Source organism: Psammomys obesus, unplaced genomic scaffold (genome assembly GCF_907164565.1).
Source record: "Psammomys obesus unplaced genomic scaffold, mPsaObe1.curated_primary_1811, whole genome shotgun sequence".
Classification (NCBI taxonomy): Eukaryota; Metazoa; Chordata; class Mammalia; order Rodentia; family Muridae; genus Psammomys; species Psammomys obesus.
Window position 1 is genome coordinate 1,950,471 of NW_026585690.1, and position 27,829 is coordinate 1,978,299.

Genomic DNA, 27,829 nt, shown 5'->3' on the forward strand with positions numbered 1-27,829 from the left:
CCATTTTTTCTTCCCACTGTAATATATATATTATGACATATATGTAATATGTCATATATATATGACATATTTTGAAAAAAATATATATATATTGAACTGGCTGCATATCTTTTCTATTCCCTCAGCAACAACTAGCAAGGGCCTTGAGCTTGAGAGGTGCTTAATAAGTATTTACTAAATGGAATTGAATTGACTTGAGCTTTGAGTTTGCTGTTGTGTTGGTGGTTCTTAACTGCATGAGGATCAGAAGAAACTAGAAAGTGTATAAAAACATAGATCCAAGAATTCTGATTCAGTGGAAACCCCATTCTCAACAAGGCAATCAGCTATCCTGAAACACTGGTGAATTCAGTCTCTCTCCCATCTCTATTCTCACAAACACTGTTGTAAAACGTTCACAGTTTGAAAGCTGCACAAAGATCCTGGTCCGCCCCAGGACTCATTAATCCTTAGATTCATTAATAGAAGGATCCAATCAAAAGTACCCAAATTAACCATCAGGGAAGGAATTGAATTCTTCGGTTTAGTGCCGTTCTCATCACAACTCTCTATGTCAAAGCTGAGGTCACGTTCTGTAGGAATGGATGGGACAAATAGTAATGATTGGATTCCATGAGAATGTTGTTTGACACTTCAAAGGTAGACAAGGCATTTTAGAAGGATGTAAAGAGTTTAGAGACTTGCTCTTTACAGATTATCCACAACATGGTTTGTTCAATTAATCCAAGTTTGACTATAAGGCTGAAAAAACCATCCCAGACTGTATCTACCCTTTCCTTTCAGGGCCTCAAAGTGACAGACAGGGAGGGGGCCTAGTACTTGGCTCACCAGTTCAGAGGAGTGCCCAGATTAGGTGGGGAGTGTCAGAGCAGTAATAAGAGAGGATACAGGAGGGCAGGTGTCTTGATAGTCCTGAGTAGAGAAAGAGTATGGACACTTCTCTGGTTCCAGGATGCATGGCTGGTCCACTCTGCTAATCTACCAACTGTCTACAGTGCTGTCTGCAGTGTGTGGATGCTGGGGGCATAGGCATTTGTTTATGTCTGCCTCTTGTAGCAAAATGTGAATCGTTCGGCAGAGGATCTGAGTCTTTTTAGCCTTATGTTATCTGTCCCTTTGCCAGCTCTCAAGCCTGAACTCAAACAGCTTCCTCCCTCCCTCCCCAGACTTCAGCCAAACTGGTCTTTCTTTTACTAAGCTATGCCATAAACCAAGTCTGTTCTATCCTTTAGGCTCTTTGCATGTAGGCATCACACGGCTGCTATACTTTCAACATTCAGATTTCATATCAGCTGTCATCTTTTCAGCTACCTCTGACCACTTTCACCTAAATGTGTCACTTCCTAGTCACTCTTTCTCCATTTCTACATTTGTCAATTGTATCCAATACACTTCTTTTTAAAATATATATTTTTATTAATTCTCTAAAAACTTTATACTATGTATTTTGATCGTATGTACTCCTTATTCCTCTCCCGACCTCCTTTCAGACTCACCCCACACATCACCACCAGTTTCAACTTCATTCCTCTTTCCTAAAATTAATCCTTTGATTCTAACTTGTATTGCCCATATATTCCTGGGTGTGGGGTCATCCACTGGAACCTGGTGGACCCAACAGGGTCTATATCCTGAAAGAAAATTATCTCTTCTCCAGAAGGCAAGTGTCAGTAATTCCTCAGCTAAGGGTGAGGACACAACAAACCCCTCCCCTCTCTATGCTGGAGTGTTAGTTTGTGTAGGTCTTTTTCAGGCAACCACAGCTACTGAGGACCTGACTACATCATCCCTGTCATGTCTGGAAGATAGTGCTATGTGCAGGCTCTCCCAGACCTCTGGGTCTTACAGTCTCTTGGCATAGTACTCTTCTGAGATGGTCACAGAGCTTTGAGGGTAGGAAGGTGGTGTGATGCAGATGCCTCTTTGTGGTTTAGAGTGACACTGACACTTAGCCTCTGCCTTTGGACCAGTTGTGAGTTTCTCCATTAATTAGCATCTACAGCACAGGTCAGCTTCCCTGAGGTATGGAAGTTGGACTAATCACCGCTGAGTACATGCACAACTGTGAAGGATAGTTTGATGCCACATCTATTTAACAGAGTAATGGTAGTAGGTTCACCCCTTGGATGTATGAGCTCCCCAATCATGGGCTCTTCGTCACATTTACGGTAGCAGGTATGTGTTTTCTCCTGGGGGACAGACCTTAATTTCAATCAGAAATCGGTGGTTACCCCCATAGCATCCATGCCACTATATTATTCATGGACATATGACTTCCCCTCCCGGCAGCCTGCAAAGCACCTTCTATCACTATGAAAGCTAACCCACAGGTAGCAAGAGTCCTGTCTGTTAGCACCTGGATGTCTACAGTTCCCATGACCAACATGTGTGGTGTCTTCCAGAATGGGATCTTAGCATTAAGTTCTGGTAAGCAAGAAAGGGAAGTGGCAATTGCCTGTATCGTTGGGGGTGGGGGGAGGCGTCTCTCTAGGATGTTCCTGACCAACAATTCAAGGGGAAGTATCCCACACCCTTAATCATTCTGAATCACACTGCATGCCCATGAGTAACACATCTGTAGATTTAGCTAAGGGTATACAATAATATATTATATATATATATACATATACAATAATACATATAATATATATACATATACATATATATATATATGTGTGTGTATCTTGTCTACTAAATCTTTGCAGAATTTTTCAGCACTCACTTATTTCTACATATGTCTTATCATTTTAAGTGGTATGGTGATATTCAGTTTTTTCTTTCTTTTTTAAAAATTTACTCCTTCACAACCTATAATGAGCTCCTTAAGGATAGGTAATTTGTCTTCTGTATTTACCACACTAATTCGAGTGGCTATAAGGTTATAAGTGTTAAATAAAAGAACTGCTAACAAAAATATCGGTTGCTTCAGTGTCTTGTACGGTGTTTAATGATAAAATGAAAGAACGATCAAGCAATTTGAGGATGTAACAGCACAGGCTGATGCTTCTGAGAAAATTACTACATTTTTAAAATTTCTGTTTTTAGAGTACTGGAGTGTGTGTGTGTGTGTGAGAGAGAGAGAACGAGAGAGAATGGAGACTTACATGTGCCATGGCTCATGTGTGAAGGTCAGAGAAAAATTACATTTGAGTCCGTTATTTCCACTAGACTCGGGTTATCAGCCTTGGCAGCAAGCTCCTTTTCTCTCTGAGCCATCTTATCAGCCCCACTGCAGATGAATTCTTTACTCCACTAAACTGTTGGTTGGTCCTTCATCCACAAACCATGACAGTTTGGATTAATACACTCTAATAATGCTGTACATACGCTTTTGTTCTATTTAAAATTGGCAAAGCACCGTCACGTGCACTACCTAGTTAAATATTTTCAAGAAGACATTTGTGTATAAATGTTAATAACTCAAATGCCCCTAGTAAAGATAGAGAATAAGAAAATATGAAACACTCTCAATAAATTTTTTTAAGGTAAGAGTTAGCTAATTGTGTTTCAGAACGACAGTTACCATGAGCAAATGAAATCTCGTTATCTGCATATTCCATTTAAAGAGAATAGCCAAAATGCTTCTATTTTAGGTACAATTCATTAGTTTTAAAATATTGGTAAATATTTTAAATATTTAAAATATTGGCAAGTAACCCTGTAGCCAACTTTTAAAGCAAAAGTTCTGTCGGGTCCAGCCAGCTGCTATGACTTTGCAGCTGCTGGCACAAACCAGAAATCTTGCATTCCTTACCATCTGTTAGCCTATAATAGCAATTCTCCTTGAGTATTCTTTTCCCTTCCGTATTCTTTCTTGCTTATTTCTCTTTCTTTTGCTCCAGAGGAAACAAATGTATTTTAATGTTAGCTCCACAATAAACTCTCTTTTCTGCTTTTCGAACAAGTGCCAAAATATCTTCAGGAGTTCCACCCATCGCGCAGCCACCCCGGGGAGTAATATAACTTCATGGAGTTTCCCGCCGCGGTTAATCTGCATCGTGTGTTATTCTCCCTGTGAAATCAACTCAGAGGACCTCGAAAGGATTTCTTGGAAAGGTTAACTTTTAGAGCAGCATGTCTACATGGCCTAGGCTCTAACAGAAAGGGATCTGAAATGGGTATTTTTTTAATTTTATTTTATGCTGTTTAGAAAATGATTTTAATTGTTTCTTTTTCTTTTCCTCACTATCAGGTTAATATAAAAAGTTCATCATGTTGATCCTAATTCTTTTTTTGCAGAAACTACTTCTGCATTTTACCAACAGAGCCCATAGCATCAGGACTATGTATTCTCTTTAAGAGATGTTAAAGGACCTGGAGTTGGAAGGCTCTTGGCAGAGTCACTGTGGCTGTTCTAATTTGCTCAGTACAAAAAAAAAAAAAAAAAAAAAAAAAAAAAATGATTTTTCCCCTTCTCTAACACTTCCTTTTTGCAGCTTAGGACTTTCACTGGGTTTACAGATAACACACCTTGTGTCTGTGCCAGCCTTCCCTCACTGTACCCATGTGTAAAAGCAGGACCCCTTTGGTGCTGTCTGTTCTCTTCTATTATTCCAAGTCTGTGAACTTTGTACACTCACCCACGGCCACACCTTTCCTGGCAAAGCTAAGGTCCTAGGCTGTGAGCAAAGACTGGCGCTGAAGCTGGTTAGATGAGGACATGCCGCCCTGTCTTAACAACCTGTTAACAGCTTAAGGGGAATTGCAGAACACTTTGGTTGGCAAAGTAAAGAGACCAACCTAAGCTGCCAAGTTGCCCGCATTAGAGGATTCTTAATTATATACAGAAGCCTGTAAAGATTCATCTCCCACCTGTACTTCCCACCACCCAACCTCAACCCCTGGAGGAAAGAATGAATCTCCACTTACAACTCATCAGTTTCCTATTACCCATATGACTAATGTTAAAAATCAATTCTAGGAAATGTGAGTGAACAGACAGGGCTCCAGTCTGAGAGTATAGTTGCTAAAATTAAAAAAAAAAAAAATTGAAGGCTTCTGTTTTCTTTCCAGGGAGAGACATATCACCATCAAACCATTTTCTAGAAAGGCACAAAGGTGCCTCAAATGCTTTGAGAATTCTTATTGAAACTGCAATCATGGTAAAACATTTTTAAAGGTTTCTGAATAAAAAGACTAGAAATAATTTTTTGTGTTTATTCTGTATCACTGTAAAAGCCCCAGCTTTTCAAGACAGACAGGTCAGGGCTAATTTCTCAAAATGACATACCCATCTTTGTTCCAGCCGAAACTCTCCTGACAAAGCTATCGTCTAAAACAGGATCTTCCTTCCAGGTGTCGCCAGGTGTTGTGGAAAGAACAACATTAAAACTCTAAGTGCCAGGCTGTCCTCAATACACGGAGGAAACCAAGAACAGGAAATTTTGTCTCTATGTAAAGTTACATGCCCTTCCTGCTGTGGGGAAGATGGTGTGCGGTTGAAGAAGTTATAGAGCAAGGGATTTCATGCCCAGGGAAGGAAGAGGATGTGGAGGTGAGAGATGCCATCCACAGGGAAGGATGAAGGTGTGGAGGTGAGGGGCCTCATTCGCAGGGAGAGAAGTGTATGGATCTAAAAAGTGATTTCAGTGTGTACTCCCAGCATTAACTGTTCTCACTTAAATTCCCAGAAAGACCATGAGTGATAGAACTACACAGTCACTTAGTAAACAGCAGAAAGCAATGACATTGGTTATTTAAGCAAAGAAATTGTAATTTTGGGGCTTCACTCTAGGAATAGCCACCATGCTCCTAAAGGAAATAATGGGCAAACTTATGCCAAAAAGCCCATGTATCTACACACTCAAAATGTGTATATGATTGTGGTTTTCCCCATTAGCATGTTGTGCTTTACCAATGAACATACTTGTCAGTTCTCAACTGAGTAATACAATCTGCCTGAGGAGGCAAGTCGATGCTTCTGACAGACAGCAGCTCTATTGCATGCTGCTGTATGGATTTTGTAGTTCTTTGTAGGAGCTCCCATTGCACCTTGCTCAGACATCTCTCTGGGTAGTGTTTCTTGGATAACAAGTCAGCTGGAATCCTCTCCGGGTCTTGCTGAAATGTGGGTTCGAACTGAGTAGGCCTTGCTTGGGTGGGGGGCCTGAGACACTGTGTTCCTGACACTCTGGTGTCATAACCATGGGTTGATTAACAAACACTGTCGTTTTCTTACAGTTTGTGTGTGGTGCAAGTTGTCAGCTTTTCCTTAACCATCCTTTCTAGTCCACAAGTTTGCTCCCATTTCTGTCTGGCCTACTCCAGAGAATATCGCTTTTCTAGAGAGATGCCCTTGCCCTGTCCAGATTTTTTATTTTGGTCAAATCCTCTAGCTTCACTCCTGTATTTTGTTACCTACTAAACCTTGCCTGTGCCTTCATGCCACAGGCACTGTCTACGTCTAAATAGGAAGCTTCCCCCACAGTCTGCAACTCCACGGTTTTCAAGAGCTTTTGTTTCATGGGCTGCAGGTTGACAACTTATCAATATGTCCCTCCTTGAGAAAGCTCAAGCAATCCATTTCCTTGAGATGTCTGGCTGGATCCCTTGTCTTTCTCCTATAACCATTCCACCCCTTGGAAGTGCACTGATTGTCAACTACAGTTCCATGACCATTCCAAATGGGTCATGCCTCCTGGAGCATCATTCCTAAGAAAAGACCATTTCCTTCTTTTTATTTTTAATTCTTTATTAATTACACTTTATTCACTTTGTATCCCCCCTGTGGTTCCCTCCTTACTCCCTTCCCAATCCCTCCCTTCCTCCACCCTCTGCGCACATGCCCCTTCCCAAGTCCACTGATAGGGGAGGTCTTCTTTTCCTTCCTTCTGATCCTAGTCAATTAGGTCTCATCAAGAGTGGCTGCATGTCTTCTTCTGTGGCCTGGTAATGCTGTTTCCCCCTCAGGGGGAAGTAATTAAAGAACAGGCCAATCAGTTCATGTCAGAGACAATCCCTGTTCCTACAATGGAACCCACTTGGACACTGAACTGCCATGGGCTACATCTGTGCAGGGGTCTTAGGTTATCTCCATGCATGGTCCTTGGTTGGAATACCAGTCTCAGGAAAGACCCCTGTGCTCAGATTTTTTGGTTCTGTTGCTCTCCTTGTGGAGTTCCTGTCCTCTCCAGATTTTACTGTTTCCCACTTCTTTCATAAGATTCCCTGCATTCTGCCTAAAGGTTGCCCATAAGTCTCAGCATCTACATTGATAGTCTGCAGAGCAGAGCCTTTCAGAAGTCCTCATTGTCAGGCTCCTGACTTGTTCCTTCTTTTCTCCTTCTTCTGATGTCTAGCCTCTTTGCCTTTCTGGATAAGGATTGAGCATTTTAGCAAGAGCCTTCCCTTTTGATTAGTTTCTTTAGGTGTACAGATTTTAGTAGGTTTATTCTATATTGTATGTCTATATGAGTGAGTGTATACTGTGTGCGTCTTTCTGCTTCTGGGATAGCTCACTCAGGATGATCTTTTCCAGATCCCACCATTTACCTGCAAATTTCATGATTTCCTTGTTTTTTGGGGAAGGCAGCTCTGATGTACTTTTCTATTTACTGTTTATGGAGAGGTTGTACCTTCAATAAAGAACTGTTTCTCACGAGCTTCAATTATGCCTTCTCTGTCAAGTAATTTCGATCTTATTTACTAATTGTTTTTCTTCCATTACAAATGAAACTATCTAGGTGGTTACTCATAATCAATGTCTGACGGCAATTAAAAGATTAAACAGGGGCTGGAGAGATGGCTCAGCGGTTAAGAGCACTGTCTGCTCTTCCAAAGGTCATGAGTTCAATTCCCAGCAACCACATGGTGGCTCACAACCATCCATAATGTGAACTGATTCCCTCTTCTGGCAAGTGTGAATGCAGATAGAACACTCATATACATAAAATAAATAAATCTTAAAAAAAAAGATTAAACAGTTGTCACTTTTGCAATTAAACATTTGTATACCATTGACTATTAAGTATATGAAACTATTGACAATTTCTTTTTTTTTTTTACTTTTCATTCATTTTGTAGTATAATATTGAACACAAGAAGCATTATCAGTGCTTTTTCATTATTTGTAAGCTTTGATAGAATTTATTCAAGCAAGGACTTTCCTAGGAGTTCTGTGCACAAATGGAAGGTGAGATTCCTTGACTGAAATGAAAGAAGAAGATGGTTCAATAAAAGTATAAGAGGCCATTGTTTGGACTGAGTCCAGTACTGGGCTCTGAACAGATGGTCTGTAAATCAAAATAGAATTTGTCAGGCTATCCTTCCCTATCACCATGTGGAAACTAAGTTGTTATCTAGACATTCAAAAAATCTGAGAGGTGGGGGGGAAGATGGTAGTCAGAGTTCTCAAATAAGCCAATTTTAGCTAGTTTTCACTAGCATGATAATTGAAGTTCTATCTTGATTTAATCTTTAACAATCCCCTTTTAAAAAAATAGATAACGGGAAGTAATCTAGTCTAATATTAATCAGTTACTTCTGTATTGCTTATTTCTACCTCTGAAGGAAAGCAGTTTTGAAGCGACCAGCCTTCTGTGGTCTTTTGGTTCTGCTTTCTTCAGTTCATCAGTGTGTACAAACCAGTTCTGGCATTTCAGCTCATCTGAGCACTTATCCTACTGTAAAGGAAAAAAATCTATTGCCTAACTATTAAAATTTTTAATTTTGTTGGGTTTTTATATCTTTCCAGAACCTGTTAAATTGTTTCTGGCTCAACTTATAAGATACTGGTTGTCTGGATCATATAATCTTCCTTTTTAAAAGCTATAGTTATATATTATTTAATTTCCTCTTAACATGGACAAGCTTTTAGGCCTAAAGATAGGCTTTCCAGCCTTGGGCTTGGATTACAGAAACATGTTCCTTCATATTTCTGACCTCTTAGTCTATGTGTGTTGTATTCCTATGTTCTCTGCTTCATAAATCTTAACTATATTATTTGTTCTATACTCAAACCTCAGCCTCCTCAGTAGAACTCCATGTTCTCTTTAGTTTCTAATTTTGTGTTTGGCTATTTGGTACAAAAATCTAGATTGACAACAAAGCCTATTTTGTTTTCTTGTGTCAGTGCTTAGGGTCTTTACTACCAAAATTTTCATCTCCTCTTCCTTTCTTTTTAGTGTTATGGTTGTTAATATCAAAAGAGTGAACCTAATATGAGTTATTAAATCCTGTACTCATGTGCACATATCCACACACATGTACATGCACATATTTTCAGAAGATTTTTTTTTTCAATTCAGAAAAAGGTTTAAGAAGAAATTCATGGACCTGAGGGTCCCTGTCATTCATGTTTTAAAAATAACATGTATGGGCCTAAGGAGCTAGCTCCTTCTGCAATGTGCTTGCTGTATAAACATGGGAACCTAAATTCAATACCAGTAACCGTATTAAAAGTACACAGCAGCAAACTCCAGTAATCCTAGCACAGACTTATAATGCCAGCTCTGGGAAAGCAGAGAAATGTCATCTTTGGGATTAACTGGGCAGCTGACACATCAGAATCAATAGTCTCCAGTTCCAATGATAACCTGTCTCAAACAATATTGGTATTGAGAGATCAAGGAAAAGACTAAACACTGACCCCTGGCCTCTACATGTATGCAACAGTTCACACACACACAAACATGTACAAGTATATAGAATAAATATAAATAAATAGATAGATAGATAGATAGATAGATAGATAGATAGATAGATAGATAGATAGATAATGTGTCCTAGTATGCCGACAGTCACAGATGCCTTTTTTAAAGTCTACAGGAGACTGTGAAAGGTATACCTCAGTTATACTTATGAATTCTAATTTGGGTGGCTTTTAGGAATTATCCTTTGAAAAAGGGTAGATACTTTTATCTCTGACCTCCTTTTCAGACTCACTCTAGTTTTGTAAGGTTCCTTTCTGCATCCAAATAAACAAACTAGTTTCTGTGCCTAGGTGTGAGAAGAGAACTTAAGGTCCTCAAGCCCAAGAGTCTGTCTTTCCATTGACCAAAGGTTAAATGATGCAAATGGACCAGGAGAGGCAAAGGCTGTTTGCCAGGTCCGAGTGCCCTCATCACTCATCATGTCCCAGTCTCAATCAGCATTCTTTAGTCTGCCCTGCATTCCCTTTCACAGAGTTCACAGTTTCCTCAAGATAGCATGGTCTCTCTCACTGAAAAGGCCTAATGAGAGAAATGGAAATAGAAATTGGAAACCACAAAACTATACAGCAGATCTAGTCTGGCCTAATAAAGAACCCAAGCTGTTTACATAGTTCCTTCTTAGCACACACCCAACCTTTAAACACAGAGATGAACTGAATCCACCAGAGCACCTGACCCTGGGCCTGTGGTGGTGGCTGAAATCTTTTTGAAAGAAGGACTCAAGAATGTGAGCTCTAGAGCCAGTTGAGTGACACTGAATTAGGTGCCTTACTTCTTGCATGAGTGATCCATCTCCAATAAAATGCCAGCTGATTGGGATTCTTCCCAAACACTGTTATTTGAAAACGGCTAATCCACACTCTAGACTTTGTCCCAAGCGCTAAGGCTGTTGGCTTTAAGAGCCTAGATGGATGAGTCATGTGCTTGAAATGATCCTCTAGGGAAGCCCAACAGGCATGCTGCCAAGTCACCTAACTGGTTGACAAACTTCAACTAAGAAAATCACCTGAAAATGAAGGGCTCACTGATCTCAGGCCATCAAGAATCCCAGAATACCTTTAATTAACTAAAGATCAATTAGCTACTAGGGATAAAGAGTTAAGTGGTTAATGGGTTACAATGGATGGCATGGGAAAGTCATTAGGGTCCAGTGGCTCTGAGTAAGGCTTTTAACAATATCTCTTTCTCCTCTATCATTAAGTATCAGAGGTACAAGATTCCCTATTCTATACAACATACTCTAATATATCCACAGTGACTGCGTATGGGGTTAACTATGATTCTACATGCTACATACATGGACATACACAATACTCATAAAATGCCTTTCCAGAAACAATATCTCTATGCATGCAACATGACTGCTCTTCAGTTTTCTCTAGGTTATGACTACTTATTTACTTGTTGACAATGAAGTATGATGTTCTTCTAACCCTCAAACTGCAAAATGAGGTTCTTCAAGAACAGAAAAAAAAAAGTTAAGTTCAAGAATTCTTAGCTGGAAAGACAATGGTAACATAGTCAATTGGGAAGGAAAAACAAAAATGGAGAAAGGACTGCTTGAATGACTTAAAATGTCACAGAGCCTTTGATTAAACCTGGTCCAACTTCAAGTCAGTCCTCCTGGTTTCTGAACTGTTAGCCTATTCCTGCAGTTTTGCACAGAAATTCACTTTGAACATCGTCAATAGCACAAGAGAAGCTTTCTCATTTCCTCAGAGTCCATCCCATTGTTACCTCACCAAATGTTCTGTGCTGTTTCCTCCTTCATCAGTTTTTGATACTCATTCACTTTTCCCTCCAACTGTCTTGCCAGGAGGAGAGAAATCTGCCATTTGTGTGCTCCTAAAAGCTTTCTTAAATCCAGCAGAAAGATTGGGCCTGTCATGAAAAGAGGTTTCATTTACATATGGGCCCCTGGAATGGGAGCCAAGCCTTCCAGAACACTTAAGTTTTTAAGTAGAAAACTGAAAAAGATCGAGGCATGGAGGATCTCTTAAACCTGGGTTTCTTAATCCTAATCTGTAGATTCTTGGGTATCCAACAGATGGGCTTCTAGAAGTCCCTGGGTACAGTGTGATTATAAACAACAGAAAAGTTTGTATGTTTAGGAGAATAATTGACCATACTTGAAAGGGATGTGCTATTCTAAAGAGAAGCACATTAAAATGTTTAGGAAGATGTAATGATAGGAAAGCCCGAACTCAGTCACTCTTCCCTATGTTCAGGTGCTGACAACATAAGAATGGGAAAGTGTCACCAAATAAGACTGGAAAATTGTGCCTAAAGAGTCACTGGTAAAGTTGGAACTTGAATGGTGGTAATGGGAGGTAGACTATCTCATCTCAGCGGTTCTGCCCCTACCTTCTGAGTTTCTGAAGAAAGGTCATGGCAAACATGGACACACATGAGCCATTGTCCTACATGCCCACAGAGAAGCTAATGTTCAGCCTCCTGCCCATTATGCAGAAATGAAGAGAGCTGACGTGTGACAGGTACAAGTAGTCTCATCTCTCCTGGTTAGCAGCCCCAGCTTCTAACACCAGTGCTCTGGTGAATGGACATGCATGTCTAGTGTACAGTAGAGAAGCCATTCATATTACTTCAGAGAGAAAGTAGTGTGCATGAGGAGCATTCTCACATAATCCCTGTGTGCCGTAAGCAACCGCCCTTTGTTTCTCAGAGCTGTGGCAACTAGGAAGTCCAAGACCCAGGCACTGCCCTGTTTTATTCTTGGTGCTTGCTCTGTCTCTCTCTCTCTCTCTGGCCTATGAACAATAACTTTCTCCTTGTATCTGCAACTGACAGAGAGAAAGCTGTGCTGTTTCCCTTGTCTTACAAGGAGGTAAATTCCATAATGAGGACTTCATTCTCATGACATCTTCTCAACCCCCTAAAACTTCATTATTACCCAAATAAGGGCCCTTCCTCCTAGCAGCATCACGATGGGATGAAAGAATTCAACATAAAAAGGCAAAGCAGGCACAGGCGTTAATCCTATCATAAGGGGAACAGAGAAAAAAAAGAAATATCTCACTACAAAGGGGCAGCAGCTCACTCTTTGGGAAGTCAGCTGACTCTCTTGGAGAATCAGCGTTTCTTGCTAACTGGAAATGTAATCTATGTTTCTTGCCATGTTATTTCTGCTGAATGCTATGGAAGTAAATCCAGTAAGCATACATTTTAGACTTTGCACTAACCACAGGCGAAGGATCCTGGTGGCTGTCCTTCACCCCCTGCGACCATCTTGATCTCATGCCTTAGACAGAAGCTCTGTGGTGCTGTAGAGGACAGGACAGGAGCCTGACTCCCACATTCCATTCCTGAATGCCTCTGTGGCCCTCAGCAACACTGAAAGCCCTGTGCTTCAAAACTTCCATTCATAACATGGACAGTTAATATTTAATAGAGTTGTAAGGAATAAATAGACTTATCTATAAATGCTGCTTAAATATTATTTGACACTCAAAGTGAGTTGTTACTTGCCAAGGCAAACTTCATACTCCTAGACAAACCATTAGATAGTATATGTCACAAGCATTATTTAGAAAATCTTATTCACACTACATCCCATAACTTTTCTTACAAAATTATTTATAATATGTTCTAGAAATAGCTAAATAGTGAGTATACTATGGTATTAGAAGTTATAGAATGGTATTTAATAACGTGGAAATCATATATACATGTGTGAATGCAAATAAATATATGTATAATTGTTAAATGAATAGGCAGGGCGATAATTATTTTAGATGCAGATACATATTGATAAAGTATCTAAAATGATACACATCAAAATATAAGTGATATGTGTATTTGGTGGAACTGGCATTGACTTTTATTTTCTTCCTTCTTAAATGACTCCATGAATATTGCTGTGATTTGGATGTCTTCCAAGGGCCTGTGTGTTAAAGGTAGGGTCTCCAGGAAACAGCACCATTGAGAAGTTATTGAATCTTCAAGAGATGAGGCCTAGTATGAGGCCTCAGGTCATTGCATCATACTTCAGAGACTACTAAGTAAAGTCCAGGCCCTCCCCATCACTCTTATCATCCTTACAGGGATGAGAGGGGCTTGCTCTGTTACTCACTGTCCGCAATGAGCTACTGCCACAGAAACACAGTAAGAAAGACTGATAAGGACTAACACTTCCAAAACTACCAACCAGAATAAGCCTTTTTCCTAGATTGGCAGATTTTTCTGGGGTGTTTTTTGTTGTTGTTGTTTGTTTGTTTGTTTGTTTTGGTAGTAGGGGGAAGCTGATTGACACAGACATGGACTTCTATAAGAGTAATTAGATGGTAATTCAAGATTAACTTCTTTAGGAAGATAATGGCCACTGATCCCATCAACAAATGTGAGGCATCACCACAGTAACCACGCCCTAATATTTTTATTCTCCCAGTTTTAGCAACAATTGAGTATTTTCTTTTTAAAGACAGGATCCCTCTATGTTAGCTAGACACACCTGCAACCTGAGGCTCTCTTGCCGCAGCTTGTCCAGAGGTGTGACTGTAAGTGGAAGCACCGTGGTAATGTCTGCTGACTTTATTGAGTGAATGTTGTTTTAATTTTGGAAGAGATGGTGAAGGTTATCTGGTCTGACCTCTCCACACCTCACCGATCCTGTCTCTGCTGCTCAACGCTCCTCTCAAACAGGTGTCTAAAATGTTTCCTTAATTTTAATTTATTTATTTTCACGTGTATGAACGTTTTGCCTGCATGTTCGTCTGTGAACCATGTGTGTGCCTGATGCTAATGACAGTCAGAAAGGGGCAATGGATCCACTGAGACTGGAGTCACTGACAGTAGTGGGCTGCCATGTGGGCACTGGGAATTGGATCTTGTCCTCTGCATTTAAGGTCTCCTGCTGAGCCATGTCTCCAGCCATAAAACATTTTTAATGAAAATTTATGTGCTTAGTGTTAAAACACGAATGTCTTACAGTTCACTGAAAAATTTTAAGCCTATTGTGGTTTTGTATCTGGAAATGTCATAAAATTCTACGATGTTATTGCAATGAGTATGTTAATTCTGTCTGGTCTCTGTCTTTTCTACAATATCTTCCATGTCTTACATTCATTTTCTTTCTAAATTATAGCAGTGGCAATGGGGATCTTTATTGTATGTTTGTTTGTGTGTAGGGGCGTGTGCTTGTTCCTGTGGTACATGTTTATATGCATGTGTGTAGAGGCCATTGATTGTTGTTGGTCTTCTCTCATTCTACACCTTAATTTTTGAGACAGGGTTTCTCACAGAACCTGAATCCCATTGATTAGTTTAAATTGCCTGGTTATTAAGTACCAGGGATCTTCCTGCCTTTGTCCTCCAGATGTGTCCAGATGTGTGCTGCATATCCAGATCTTATACAATTGCTAGGAATGCAAACTCAGGTCCATCTTGTGTGGTAAGCACTTTACACATTGGGTGATCTTCCTAACCTTCTTTCTTTTATTGTGTTTAATCTTACAGAAGAAACTATTGATGTGTTACAAGGTTTAAATTCTTCTATAGATTCTGGATATAATTTTATAAAGATTGGAAAATATGTTATTTTCCCCCAGATTTCAAATTGTAAGTAGGTTTTTACATAAATACTTCCCCTGACTTTAATAAGAAAATCCCATCCTCACATCCCAATTCAGATAGCACAAGTATATTTCACATTAATGAAAGATCCGGGTTGAATGAATGGAAGAAATAGCCAGTTCTTGCAACAAAGACCATTGTAAAGCACGGAGACTTTCCCTTGGATGAACAACCATGTAAGACTCATAAAAACCACTCAAAAATTGTGTATCATTTCACAAGCTCTTGGGCCCACTGGGAAATTATTGCTAGTCCACGACCCACGAAAGAATTTTTATTGAAGAGTATAGACATTATTATTTAAGCCTGCACACAATTCTCCTGGGGGTAAACTGCTTTTGGCAATAATGCTACTTTTAAGAGGGAATAATCTGACATCACTTTACTCTTCATTTGCCAATTAATGCATACTCATCGACAGTGGGAGAGATTCCATCCCCACCCTTGGGATCGAATCTTAGAGACCACCGGTAGAAGTTTTAATGAAGGGCTTACAAAAATAACTTAATTGAAATGTTTTAAAGTATTCAGGGACTATAATAGTAGGAAAAACTATCTACCTGTGGCTAAGTCAAAACCAAATGAGACACTTTTCTCAGAGGAAGATTCAGTGTGAGTGAAGTAAGTTCAATACAATCTCATGATTTTTGAACTAGTGTGTATACATACACCACACCCATGTACAACATAGGGAACTAGGGAGCTTACTTAGCTGTGAGGTGCTCATAGGACCTAGTTGCTATCATACTCATCTCCCATAGTGTCTCAGTGCTGGAGATATCAAGGAACAAGACATCAGTCACTGTAAGACACTGTTCCTTATTTAATCTGAACTAAACTTAGCCCTCAACTTACCTCTGAGACTATGGATGGAAGCAATGGATATATTCTCTATTGAATCTTAGAATCAGTAGACTTTCACTCCAAGAAGGAATACTAATATTCCAACCTAAGCCAGCGAGCACTTCATAAATTGCCTTTCTCTTGAGCAAAACACACATGTAGATGTTATCTAGTTAATTGAACAGGAGCCTTTTCAGATAGCGGAGTCACTATTTTGGCTAAAGAGCAACATCCAGCTTTAATTGTGTATCTCCAAGATTTATCAGACTGATATATCTTCTTCAGTGTTTACCACTCGGTGTGTGTACATCACAAATAAGAGACCAGTCACCTTTTAACAGATGGTGGGGAAGAGAAAAGATTGAGAGCTTTTATGAAAGTAACACAAGTAGCTTAAACAAAAAAAAAATCATTTTAGTTAGGTGTTCAAGCTATGAATGGGCTACCTAAATATTTTATGTGTGGGTGAAGTTGTTAAAAACATACCTTGCTAGCTTCTTAAACTGACAGACTCCTCCCTACCCAACATACACCTTGATTGCAGGAAATGCAGTAGAGAGGTCTAGAGACTAAAAAAAAAAAAAAAAAAAAAAAAAACCAACCAAACAAACAAACAAAAACAACAACAACAACAAACACATCCTTCAGTCCATGGCATGCATCCTTCTATTCTGAAAAATGTAATAAGCCATTCCAAGGAATTCTCTGCTTTTCAACTCAAGGAGTCCCTGCTACCTGACCTCTACATCAAGAAACCTAAGGATCATTTCTTCTTTCTCTCACCGCCTTATTCTTGATTTTATATTTAATCTAAATAAATCTCTATCTATATCAAGCTTCTCTTCTCAGCTGTAGATGTTAATTTTTCACATAGGCTATTTTAACTGTGTTCCAAGCTGGTCATCTGACCTCTGGCTTTGGAGAGGTCTCTCACAGAGGCAGCAGCTTAATGGCAATCTGAATTGCAAATCAACTCTAATTTATGCCAGTTGTGTTCCACATCTTAGCATACGTGAAAGGTTCTTCATGACTGTCTTCACCACCCTCGCCTGCTTTAGAGCTCTATTGACTACTGTTTCAAAGGTGAACTATGCTCTTTGTCAGAGCATACTGTTTAGTGACTGTCATTCCTTTGTTGTTGTAGAAGATGGCTACAGCATAGCTTCTATTCATCTTTCAAGGACAATCTCAGGTAGAATCTCTGGGAGAAGAGCTCCCCTGACTCCTCCAAGTGGGGCTCCTCCACGTGAGAGCTCCTAGGCTCCCATGGATTCCTGGGGCATGCCTCAGCTGGCTGTTTCTGAAGCTACATTGACAGGACACAAACACTACTCTCACCAATGGGGTGGTGATTGTGTCCAAGTCAGGGCTTTCCTGTCCTGCATCCCTAACATTGCACTGGGACCAGTTGTAGTGCATAGTTAGTAAATAAGACCAAGAACAAAATGCATGCTAAAGATGTTCAACAGAAGTAAATCAAAGGTACAACTTGGACATATGTGTGTATATATATATATATATACATATATATATATATATATATGAATCTTTTACAAATACAGATGTCACAATTCCCTCCAGCCCATCCAAGTCAACAGCCTAGGGAAGTGAGAGGTTGTGTGAGTGCTCAACTTCTGTATGTGGTATGTATAGCTGAGGCTAGGAACCAATGGCTTTGCCGGTATGTCAGACCGATAAAGCACTGATGCTAAAGTCACCTTTGTTCATGAATTTCAACATGATCACTGCTATTATGCTCATTTGTTTTCTCAAGCTACCCCTCCCCATTGTAAAGGTTCTCTAATTTTATTTGTGCATAGCTTTAATGTAGCAGCGCTAACCAAGCACATACTATGGAAGAAGCCTAGCAACTGGAGGGAGAGAAGGGTGTCAGGTATTCATGAACCTACGCTGCATCAGGAATGGAAGTCTTTTCTTCAAATGCTTCCTGATTCTCTTGAAATGTGACTTTTAATAGGCAAGCCATTCTTGTCTCTTTGGCTGCTAATCACAGCAATGAGCAGTGAGAATAAACAGTGTAGTGTGTATTTCAGATCCTGACATAATTCCATGTAAGTATTACACAGAATAGGAAAGGATGGTTTAGAACTATTATCAAAATTACTAGCATTTGTGGGAGGAATAAGCTACTGAATTTTTCCCCTTAAGAGTACTTTTTAAAACCTGGTACAGTCACTCATTCCTGTAAGCAGGAGAATCATACATTTCTACATGAGACTCTTTTCAAATGATGAAAGTTTTTTTTTAAAGCAGTAAAAAGGGGGGAGGGAGTCTTTGTAAATGATTGATCAAATATCAGGAGAAAACTGATAATCAAACTCAATGTGTTTTTTTAAAAAAATTTAATGAGCTATAAAATAAATAACACTTAAATATTAAATAAATTATTTACAACATGAAAAAATACTTTATCTCCACACATTTCTTTATGTACAGAAATAAGACTATCATGAAAAATGATGACTGAAAGTCTGAAGCCACCAGAAGGCTCCGCTTCCTTCACAGAAAGGAAGACCGATACGTCACTTCCGGTCAGACTTGGCAGTGACTCCGTGTTATCCTGTGAGGAGAGAAAAGTGTCAGAGGTTAGTTGCAGGCCAATGTGGTTTTGAGAAAATTTCTAAGAATCAGAATTTCTGTCATCTCTGTTTCTGGGATGACCTAGGAGATGTGCTAAATAGCCTTACAGAAAACCACCACTTTGGCTTGATTCCATCTTTCATTTCTTAAGTTATCTACGTGGGAAACTACAAATGCTCATGCCGTTTAAAACTCTGCTTAGTAAAAAAGGCAAATGTAGTGAAGAAAAATAGTTTTCCCAACCAAATATACACTGTTAGATAGACCTAATTAAAAACTAAGATTAAGTGTTGCAGTACTTATGATATACAGTTAATTTAGGATAATTAGTACCAGGGGTATAATAATGGTAGCTACCAGTTAGCAGGCAGCCACCACATGCCCACACAGCATATTAATATCCTATTCCATCCCTATGCTTGTACTGAGTCTTACCTTAAGATGACATATTTTTTAAAAGTGCAATGAATACTTCGTATAACATTGGTATGAACAGTTACCCATTTCATGAGTTATAACCATTTGGAATATTTACTAAAAATAAAACTTCCAATTTGGTAGACCTAGGGTATCTATAAGTATTTAACAATCATCTCACATAATTATGAACTGTAGTGAGTTAGGGACATGACATTATTGTTCTGAAATTTCTAAAGATACGATTGTTTTGACTGGACCAATTTTCACTGTGTCCATCTCCCTGCTCCCCTCTTTTCTAAGGTCTTCTTCACTAACTCTGTACTATGTACCTTTTGCCTACAAGTAGCTCTTCCTACTTAAAAATAAAACTATAGATTTATACCACACTACTCTCAAGTGTGTGCCCCTTCCTTTCTTTAAAGTAACATTCTTGTCACACTTCCTCTTTTTTCACATGATAAGCTGACCTTGGCCCTCCATCCTGTGAACCCACCCTGTCATTACTGCCTTTGTCTAACCAACAGTCACTGGAACCAGGCCATATCTGTTTGTAAAATGACCTGTTCACCTCTCAGTATTGCCAATCTTTCCTCATAATTGCTCTGCTGACTTTTAAGGTCTTCCCAAGCTCACAAAGGCCATCTTAGGTATATGACCTTTCCCAGCTCCTAGGTTCACTCCACTGGTTTCTCCCATTTTTGGAATGTTTTCCCTCCCACTCCATCAGTTTCTTTCTTATTACACATATTTTACTTTCCTCATTACTTTGATTCCTTATAGTTTCCCTCCATCTACTAAGCATTATGTTTTCCGAGAACAAGACTGGAGTTGCCCACATCTACCTTTCTTTTACAAAACTAAAGTCAAGCTTACTCAAAAAATAACATTTCCCTAAAACAGCTGTTCACGCTCATACATAAACAAGACTAGATTTCCTGTTTTGCCTTGAGGTAAATGCTTTTGTTTTTCAAAATTATAGTATCTAACTGGAGGGCTGAACTTTTTAAGGCCAAACCTGTACTGTCTTCAGCTAGGCTATAGCGTGCACATTCCCAGTTTCTTGCCGAAGCCTCCTTCTTTCTTCCGCTTCTCCTTCATATTCCCTGAAGTGTCGTTTTCGAACCCTTTGGAGAACACAGAATTCCACTGTTAGCAAATCCTACCCACCTGTGCAGTGGGGATTTTTATGAAAATGGGGACTTTCTCCCTGTGACCTCTTACAGATAAGCACCATATGCTGCTTTGTTGCACCAAACCAAAACCTAAACCCAACTGCAAAATCTTGCCAATATTCTTCTTCAGAGGACATTGATCCTGCCACGATAGAAACACATTTCTAGAACATTGAAATGTAAAGGTATATTCAGCATGAAAACTTTCACACAGGACTAGAATGTCTTATGTGTTGGAGGTAATGATGGACTCCACACATATAATTGAATCTATTTGAACGAATGTAAATTTCTACCAAGTGAATTTAAATTATTAGAATTTATACACCGTTTACAAAACAACTTCGTTTTATTTTCAAATATGTTTACTCCTGATTCTATTTATTGTTGCAGTCGATTTTCAAAACCCCATAGTTTAAATTTTAAGGGTTGTTGTCTGTTACTTTCAGTGATTCCTGAGTTATTCTACCATACATTACTGTTAAACCCCAAAGAATACCGTCATGTTTAAAGAAGAATATTCACTTCAATTATCAAAAAAAAAAAAAAACAAACAAACAAAAAACAAAACACTCAGTAATTGTGGCTTAAGACTAGTGTTGACATTGCTTCAAATATAATAAGAATTTAGAGAACACAGGAGGAGAAATCAGTTCTTAAAAGTGACACAGGTCTATAATCCCAGCTATTCAAAAGGCCAAGACAGATCAAAATTCAAGGAGAGCTTGGGAAACTTGGATCCTGTCTCAGAAAGTAGAAACAGCTAGAGAGGTAGCTCAGCCTCTGAGTACTTGGCTACCATGTATGAGGTTCTGAGTTCAATCCTCAGCACTGCCACAAAGAAAACTGAGTGCCAACATGAAACAATAGTCATTCCACATTCTTCCAGAAGATTAGAGCATTGAAAGCTGAATAGCTACAAGTTCATTTCCTGTGAAATGCCTTCAGCTCACATTTTTTTTCCTATTCTTTCTGTGTCATTTTCCTAAATGCATTTGCATACCTGGCTTGAGGCACTAGAAGAAATTCCAGGTGTGCAAAACAAATTCAAACTGCACATCAAACTTCATGTGCATAATAAAACAGCTTTTATGTGTCATTTTATCACTATCTGATTTGAATTTAAGATTACAATAAACAATGCCAGGAGATAACTTCGGTATCCTGAAGAACAGCAATGATGGATCACGTACAGCATCCAGTTGTTAAGAGTAATTTACCAAGACCTAAAATTAGAATAATGAATCCACTGCTTTTCCCAAGCCCTAGTAACAGTGAGTCATCCGAGAGCCACGCGGGCCCTCCTCCAGCTTCCCCTATCCAGTGGCTTTTGACTGACAGACAATACCATCCTCATGTACCCATCAGTGCCTATGCCCTAGGACACTGTAGTGTGGGCATTCTCTGGTGCTGAAGCGAGGCGTATGATCTGCTGTTGCCCGGGAAAGATGGTGTGGGAGGACCACAGTGACAAAGTTTGTCCTCACTGCCTACACCATGCCATCGGGAGGAAGTGTTTCGCCTTGTTTCTCAATACATTCCCACACTGTTATACCCGAGAAGGACAAAAATAGGTCTAAACTGTAAACCAACTAGCACCGTGCCGTGAAATTACAAGTGCAGAACTTTGCATTGTACTGTGAGAAGAGACATATTTTTCCTTGGCTGCTGATTTGAGCCCTGGTAGATCATGTGGGGGTGGGGGGAGGTTGTTCTTGTTTTTGTTTTTAATGCCAAAGAAGTATGTTTGGTGCCATGAGCTTAATATGACCCCAACTAGTTTCTAAGAAGCTTAATGCTTAAGTTTAAAAACATTCACAGACGATACTAACACTTTCTGAGTTTCAGAAATAACATAAATAATATGTAATTAAATATCAGTTTTTAAGCTAATAAACGTTCTAATTCTGGAAGACAGCTTTGTATGTCATTTCAGTGGTAGTCAAAGTGATGCAATTTTTGATTCCGTTCTGTTCATGGGTCACACGCCACAAAAATAAGTCATGTAAAATATGACAGTAGAGCCTAATGGAAATACTGACAAGAGTTAAATTCTGAAGTTGTGTTGTACTTACTGGACTGTGATAAAAATGACAATCGCTGTGAGGCTTATGACAGAGATGAAGACAGTTATCGCTGCTAACGCAATCTTGGATAGGTCACTCTCATCCCCACTTTGAGTCTTCATGGATTTTTCTCCACACCGTACACCAAAGTAATCATGATGACAGCTGTAACATCACATTTCACAAAGACAATTGTTGAAGAGGTTCTCTACGACTCGAGTTAACTACTTAATGAAAAGATCACTTAATTTCACTTAGAAAAGCCACACCATTGTCTGTACTGCAAAGCCATGAGACATGGATCTAGCTAAAGATCTTTAAGAACAAGGACCCTTCATGGAGATAAACTGGAAGCCCTGCTCAGTCAGATGTAGCTCATGGCAGTTCAGTCTCCAAGTGGGTACCCTAGTAAGGGGAACAGGGACTGTCTCTGACATGAACTCAGTGGCTGGCTCTTTGATTACCTCCCCCTGAGGGGAGAGCAGCCTTGCCAGGCCACCAAGGAAGACAATGCAGCTAGTCCTGATGAAACCTTATAGGCTAGGGTCAGATGGAAGGGGAGGAGGACCTCCCCTATCAGTGGACTTAGAGAGGGGCATAGGAGGAGATGAGGGAGGGAGGGTAAGATTGGGAGGGAATGAGGGAAGGGGCCAAAGCTTGGATACAAAGTGAATAAACTGTAATTAATATAGAAAGTAAAAATTTGAGAAAAAGAAAATTTGTGATTAGTTTGGGTGTGAGGGTGATATTCCAAAAAGGCATGGTGAGTTATTCGGTGTGTTCCTTTAGGACCAATTGATGATTTCAATGCCTCATTTCATAGTTATTACACTCCACTATCATATAGCTTAATGTTAGGTTGGGAGGGTTTGGGAACATTAGAACATCATGAATGGTTATGTGATCAATACTTTAAGATTCTTTTTCTTTAAGGCTTAACATAAATGGACAGGCATATGTATGCACATGTGTATATGTATATTATATAATAAAATGATGCCTTACTCCAGTAGTCAAAAAAGTACAGCCTGTCTGCACTACTTTTTACAGCCTTCGAGCTAAGAACTTCTGTCTAGTTTTATGTGCTTACATTATAATTGGGTGTGCAGACAGAATGTTTGTTCATGAAGCCTAATATTTCTAGTCATTGATCTACACACTGGAAAAGTCAGCAGTAGGTGGGGGTTTCAGACATGGTGTAGGAACTGAAGAATTTTATGTGGTTCTAAACCTACTTGCATGAGACCTCCTCCATGTTCTCGATGTATTTGCATTCACCGTGAATGCAGTAATTCTGAAACTCGGCAGCACATGGATTCTTCCTCTTCTTCTTTTTATTTCTTCTACCTTTTCCACTTTTGCCTCCCTTTTTCTTTCTTTTGGGTTTTTCTGAAGTCTTTTCAGCTTCTGTCTTGCTTTTCTTGGGCTTAACCACCTGTTCAACTGGAGAAAAAAAAAAGAAGTTTGACATGTTGAGGTCAGATTTACTGTCAACATTCTCTTTTCATCTTCAAAATTATCTGGAGTATGTGAGACTGTGACAGTACTGAGAACTATTTTTGCCTCAATATTTAACACAATACACATGATAAACCTGCAAATATGTGTGTCAGACGGTACTTACTAATCTCTGTCGCAAGCCACTTTAGCCATTTTACCTACGCATGCACAGAGTTAGAGGCACTGTAGCTCACATGATACAGAGGAAAAGAAATAGCTCAGTGAAGACAAGAAGCTTGGCCTAGGAGAAGCAACTGGAAAACACCATGCTGACAGGTTCAAGCCTGTTTTGTTTGTTTGTTTTTCGATCAGAGCATTGTCTCTTGAGTAAGGACAATACCATTGATTAAGATGTGGTATGAGATAGAGCTGCTGATTTTACTTCCCCACATGAGTCTCAGGCTCATGCTCTTAAGTTGGAAGTTAGTGAGCACTGCATGAGGGTGGAGATAACTGGAAAACACTTATTATAGAAAATAAGAACAACAGATACCTTTGGGGGGGGTGTCATTGTTGTGTACAATATGTTTAAAACAGCACTGAAATATCTGTCCCTGATGCCTCAGACTGTCCCCTCAACTGAACAGATCTGGAGTCTTAGGACTATGAAAGGCATAGTTAATTACATGCTAAAGACAGAAAGGGGAAGGGTTGAGTTGTTTAACATTGTGCATTTTGTTGTGCTCATCCTCAAATAAGTGTGCATGACAAAGAATTTAGCAGAGACCAGCGAGAAGAAAAAACACCACTAGTCCCAAAGGCTCTGCAAGCACCCATCACACAGAACACAACAAAAATGTTAACAGAAGGCTAACAGGGGTGACAGAGACATGGTCTCTATCTTAAGAAAAATGATAAATAGTAGGAAAGTTTTTGCAGGTTACTTTGATTGCATTAACAAAAGCTAAATTAGAAGCAATGTTAAATAGGTGCCCATGCAGTGTTTATACAGAAACTTTCTTCTGGTTATTCTAAAGTGCAAGTTAGAATAAGCCCTCTAGGAGAACTGTTTTAAATGCATATCACTATACTTTATTAGGTAGAGAAGTCCAAGCCCAGTAATAGTCACTGTGCTGAAGTGTTGCAATAGACAGGACACCGCTGGTAGCTAACCAAACAGCCTTCCAGATGAGTTCGGCCAACAATCTCAGCTTTATACACCGAACTGCAATTCTAGGCACTAGCCGCTTGCTCCACTAACAGTTTGTCTGGCCTCCAGAACTGTTAACAACTTAACAGGTCTTTAAGAGGCCGCATGCTGTGCACCTTGGTGGTCCAATCTAATCCCCTTTTCACTACATCTATTAAAAACAACAACAACAACAACAAAGGAATGAGAATCAAGGCAGTGAAGTAGAATGCCCACTGAGGTTCATCCCTCCTGTTATCGACTCCAGTCTCTGTACCTGTCCCTCACCCATTCTTGCTCAGCTCCATGAGACTCCAAAGGAGGAGGAGTCAGGGAAGCTGCTGGGAAAATCTTAGGAGACCTTGAAGAATTCTTAAATCCCTTCGCCCTGCCTCCAAGGGAGATGCTCCCAGATCTGACTTATCAATGGCTTCTTCTTCCCTCAAAATACAAAGCAGAATGAGGGTAGTAAGCTTTTATCTGTCTCTCCCCTTCTCTCTCTGCCTCTCTCTCTCTCATTTAAAAGAAAAGGTGTTTTTAAAGATATGTTTGATTAGAGCAAAAGGAAAAAAAAAGGGTCACTATTTGGATAAAAATAAAATCTACACATACTTCTTTAACATTTCTAAAGGTCAGTCATTATTTCAAATTTTCCCTTGTTTGTGTTAAAGTGCAGTTATTTGAAGACAGGTAGTGTGGGGAGGGGACACAAATGCTGTGCTACAAGGCCCGCAGGAATGGTTAAGGACTGCCGGTGCTCCCAGAATCGAGGTCAGGTTGTGTGGCACGTTGGGAAAGAACACAGACCCTGGGATCAAGCATATTGAAGTTCTAAGTCTGACTCAGGTGCTTGCTCCTACGACCACATAACCTTTCTGAGCTTCAGTTTTTGTGTAAAATGAACACGATTTCTACACATAACACTTTAGTTAACACCTTGGACCTATAGGTTGCAACCTACACACAGCTCTTGGTAGGATACGAAATAACCACGCCACTTTGCTAAGGGGGAAACCACAGCTCACAGACGTTTTCTCTGTCTCCTGCACACTCACCTCTGACTGAATCGTCTATAACATAGCCGGATATTTGTGGCTCATTATCGTACTCTTCTGAGTAGTCATAGTCCCCTGTGGAGAGTTCACTGCCTGAAGGCATTTCACTTGTGGTAGAGACCTCACTTCCCGCAGAAACCGCAAGTCCACCAGCACTGTGGTCCCCAGAAAACAGTCCTCCTCTCCCGGAGGAGGTGGTGTCATTGAGCTCCAACCCAGCTGCATAAGTGCCTGCAGGAGAATCAGAGATGAGTCTGGGTGCTTTCGGCTCACAGTGAACCGAGCAGACTTGAGTTCCTCCTCCTGTCAAAGTACGTGTGCTTTTTTTTCTCCCTCTCTCTCCTTTGACTGAGTCATTCATAAAAGCAACTTCACAGCTTGCCGAGAAGCAAACTCAGCTGCTCCAATTAGAGTTTCTTGTTATCTGGGTTTTCTTTTCCACAGATAGCCTGCATCAGTCTCCACCATTTAAAAAGTCCTGCCTAGTCAAGGCAGTAGGATCACGGAACAGGCAATGTCGTAAGTAGCCTCTCTCTTCAGGTCTCATTTGCATGTTTGCTCAGATGCTCTCACCTGCCTCCTTTTAACCGGTGCTCATACATTTTAACACTTGTTTGCGACTGTTGTAGCTGTACACACAATGTAAAAAGTAGTGCCAAAGGTGGCCAAGAGCAACGACTTTCACTGTCTTTATCCATTATTATTCCCACACAGAGAAAAAGTTGAGCACCAGGTAACCTTTGGAGAGCCCTGAGTTCCAGACCCTGATTTCCTCTTTGATTTTTTAAAAATCTCAAAACAGCACTGGCAGCAGCAATGCTTTCAAAGTCCCCCCCCCCGGGGGGGGCGCTTTAAGTCTGCTTTAGAAAGGTAAAAATAAAATCAGTAGACAGAAGAATAGAGACAGAAGGCAAAGAACCGTCCTCAAACTCTCCTGGAAGGAGGAAATTTTTTGTGGAAATCATTTCACCCGTCTTGACCTCGGTTTCTTTAGATGTCAAGGGAAAGGCCTCTTAGGTCGCCATCAGCTGATTTTAGTGTAGGTATTCCCTGGCAGCCTGGTCCTTGGGTCATGCTAGAGACTCTCCCCTTCCCCTCCCCCCCCCCAATTGCTTCTCTCACCCTCTTAGCATGAGCAACTTTAGGGGAGAGAGCTAAGGGGGATCTAGTCCCAGGTTCAACAAATTTCAGGGGGTCAAAAGGCGACAGCATTCAAGGGGCTGGAGCCCTGGGCGGCGGCTGCTCACCTGAACCTAACAGGATCAGCAGCAACAGCACCGGGAGGGCCCGCGGGAGCAGCGGAGTTCTCATTGGTCCCGCGGGGCGGCGGCGTCTAGGTCTCTGCGGCAACGGGACGGCGGCGGCTCGGGGCAGCGGCAGCGGCAGCAGCCGGACCGTGGAGCAGCGGGCGAGCGCCGGCGCGGGGAAGCCCAGCCCGCCGGGCTCCGCGCTGCGGGAGCGGCCAGCGCCTCGGGCTCGGCTGGTGATGTCGGGGCGGCGGCCTCGGGTCAGGAGGGGAGCGGAGCGAGCAGGGCGCAGGGCGCGGCGAGCACCTGCCGCTTTATAGGCCCGAGGGAGGGAGCCACCGCCCGTGACGTCACGGCCCGCCGTGGGTGGAGGCCGCGGGAGGTTACTACCCCCAAACCCGGCAGATCGCAGCCCGGGAGGAAGTGGAATTGGAGCCCTGTCACGGGGAGTTGGGGGGAGGGACGGAATGGGGAGGGAAAGAAACTTTCCCACGCGTGTTCTAAGCTGGAGTAGCGTTGCTGCGACGCTGACCGCCAAAGCCCCAGGATCACAGGTT

At 40.7% G+C, this 27,829-nt stretch overlaps 1 protein-coding gene across 1 annotated transcript; it reads right to left on the reverse strand.

Moving 5' to 3' along the window:
• Positions 1–18,430: 18,430 nt before the first annotated feature.
• Positions 18,431–27,569, reverse strand: Areg (amphiregulin). Its single transcript, XM_055595550.1, has 6 exons — positions 27,273–27,569; positions 26,026–26,256; positions 23,577–23,784; positions 22,351–22,506; positions 20,119–20,227; positions 18,431–18,663 (listed from the first exon to the last, which is right to left on the reverse strand). The coding sequence occupies exons 1-5, from the start codon at positions 27,334–27,336 to the stop codon at positions 20,134–20,136; spliced, it is 753 nt and encodes a 250-aa protein (XP_055451525.1). The 5' UTR covers positions 27,337–27,569; the 3' UTR covers positions 18,431–18,663; positions 20,119–20,133.
• Between the last annotated feature and the right edge of the window lie 260 nt (positions 27,570–27,829).